This window comes from Gadus morhua, chromosome 3 (assembly GCF_902167405.1).
Source record: "Gadus morhua chromosome 3, gadMor3.0, whole genome shotgun sequence".
Taxonomy (NCBI): domain Eukaryota; kingdom Metazoa; phylum Chordata; class Actinopteri; order Gadiformes; family Gadidae; genus Gadus; species Gadus morhua.
This window is the reverse complement of record NC_044050.1, coordinates 6,132,853-6,135,352: the sequence shown is the minus strand read 5'-3', so window position 1 is coordinate 6,135,352 and position 2,500 is coordinate 6,132,853. Positions and strand designations below refer to the sequence as shown.

Here is a 2,500-nt window from a genome sequence, read left to right as displayed (position 1 = left end):
ACAAAGATTTTCCCTTTTAAAAATATTTTATACTTTCAATATTATATATATATAGAATAATTAATAAAAAAATAAATAAAAATAAAATACGGTTAGCTGATGCAAAAGGGGTCATCTGAGATGCTTGATATTCACACCAACTCACACATACCCATACACACACAAATGCACACTCACAAACACACACACACACACACACACCATCTCCCCACAACGGTGGTGTCTTTAGACCCTGTCTCTGGGGGATTGTCAGCGTTGACTCTGTGTCGTTTTCTCCTTGTCCTGAAGGTGTGGCCACATACGTGTGCGTAGCCAAGCTGGGTTACTGGGATCCCCAAGGCCCTGACCTCAGCAACTGCACGTCACCCTGGGTCAATCACATCATGCAGAAGGTGAGTCCCCGGGCCCCATCGGCCACGACGGCTCCGCTGGTTGAGGAGCCAGTAGTGTGTAAGGGGATCCATAATGGATATGCTCCCGCAGCACTTTGTCATGCATGGAGACACATTGACCACAGCAGAGGATCGGGGCCACAGAGCCGGCCTGAGGAACACGTGTGTGTGGATGGATGGAGACATGCTGACTGGAGGGATCGTCTTTGTTAAAGAGAAGGTTACTCCTGCGTTGGACCTTCTCTGGCTTTAGCTGGAAGTATGGGGGCATGTATCTCAACATGTATCTTTTTTTGCCTTACTCAATGCACCCCAGGGTGATTTTATAATAGCATATAATAAAATGGAGCTAATATGTAGTAGCATAGTGTCCAGGCTCAGTGTTTAGCGCTGCTTGCTGAATGGCTCCTTATAGCTTCACAGGCCTCTATCTCTAAGTGAAAAGCCCAAACGGGGGAGTCCACATGGCAGCAGCGGTGCTAGAGCAGGATTTGTATGCGTAAAGTAATCCTAAGTGGCATTAAAGCGCACTCAAAGGAGATGCGTTAAACACAACACTGACATTTTTATAGAAATGAGTCTCTTACCAATGAACCAAATTGGTGCTAAACACATCCGTTCTTCTCCTATGTGGGGCTTCCTTGCATTGAAACCCTTTTTCCTTGTGCGCTCTTTCGCGCCGCTCTTTGTTGTTTTTTTTCCTCCTCCCCGGCCCATTATTGTTAATACCCCACTTCAACTCCTCTGCTCTCCATTTCCTTGTTTACCTCACTCTACCACATGATTCACACATCCATCTTCCCCGGCCCCACTCCCTGGCTCCTTGACATTTCTAATTCTATTTCCTGTTCCTGTTTTGCTGGCTCCGACTTTTACTCCCCCCCTCCTCCCCTCCCTGATCCGTTCATTTGATTTGACTCCTCTCTCCTCCCCCCTCGATCACCTCAGCTGCGTTCGGGGGAGACGGCGGCCATCGTGGCCAAGGAGCTGGCGGAGCAGACCAAGGGGCTGCTGCGGCCGGGGGACGTGCCCTCCACCGTGCGGGCCATGGCCCAGCTGGTGGAGCTGCTGGACGTCCAGCTCAGGAACCTCACGCCCGGCGGCAAGGACAGCGCCGCCCGCAGCCTCACCAAGGTACTGCAGGGAGAGAGACATACACATAGAGGGGGGAGCTGGAGAGAGAGAGACAGGCGGTGTTGAGAGAGAGAGACATACACATAGAGAGGGGGGAGGAGTAGAGAGAGAGAGTCAGGGGGCAGAGAGGGAGGTGGTGCGTAGATAGAGGGAGGTGGTGTAGAGAGAGAGGGCAGGGAGGGAGTTGGTGCATAGAAAGTGAGAGACAGGGGGAAGAGAGGAGTGAGAGTAGAATAATATGATGGAATAAAATAGAATAGAATACTACTTCTTTCCACTAGGCTGAAATTTGCCTTTGGCTCCATCAACGGTTTCATAAAAGACGTGCAGCATAATGGCCTGACTGAGACAAAGTTAACTTTGACTAATCGTTCAGAGGTGGAGGAAGTCAGGGAAAGGGTGTGAGAGGGTGGGCTCTCCCATGAGGACAGGCGAGTGGCTGTCTAGCGGATGGACTCAGGGTGCGTTCGGTGCATTTGGGATGGAAATGGAGCTGGGAGGAAGAAGGCTATGTGAGGCGCGCCAGACTCAGTTACTGTCACGTCCAATAGAGTCACGGCGCCTTCCATCCGCTCAGGAGCCCAGTACACATCTAGACGTTGCTCCTCCGCAGGCTTTGTTTTCCTTGCCTCTGTGCTCCTCCCGTCCTCTGCCTTCTTTCCCCCGTGCACACACAACCTCTCTCCCCTGTAATCCGCTACGTGCGCGACGAACACAACTCATGCACACAGCAATTAGCTCCGATGGCCCCATGAAAAGTGGCTCTCTATCTGGAAACCGTGACATAAAGGGGAAAAAGAAACCCCCCTTGACGATCGAGAGAAAACACGCCGGCTCCGGATTCATTAATGACCCAATTATTATATAACTAATTAAGTAATATGCATGCTTATTATGTGTTTTTTTTGTGTTGTTGTTAGGATATTTCGATGAACAATTACGCGCGGCTGGCTTAGTAATTATTGCCATCAATT

At 50.0% G+C, this 2,500-nt stretch overlaps 1 protein-coding gene across 1 annotated transcript in view; it reads left to right on the top strand.

Moving 5' to 3' along the window:
* Nucleotides 1–2,500, top strand: part of adgrl3.1 (adhesion G protein-coupled receptor L3.1) — a gene marked incomplete at its 3' end in the record, with an annotated part of 117,370 nt that overhangs the window by 91,226 nt on the left and 23,644 nt on the right. The window contains 2 exon segments of the mRNA XM_030352099.1: nucleotides 289–392; nucleotides 1,341–1,526. Coding sequence (XP_030207959.1) covers nucleotides 289–392; nucleotides 1,341–1,526 — 290 coding nt within the window.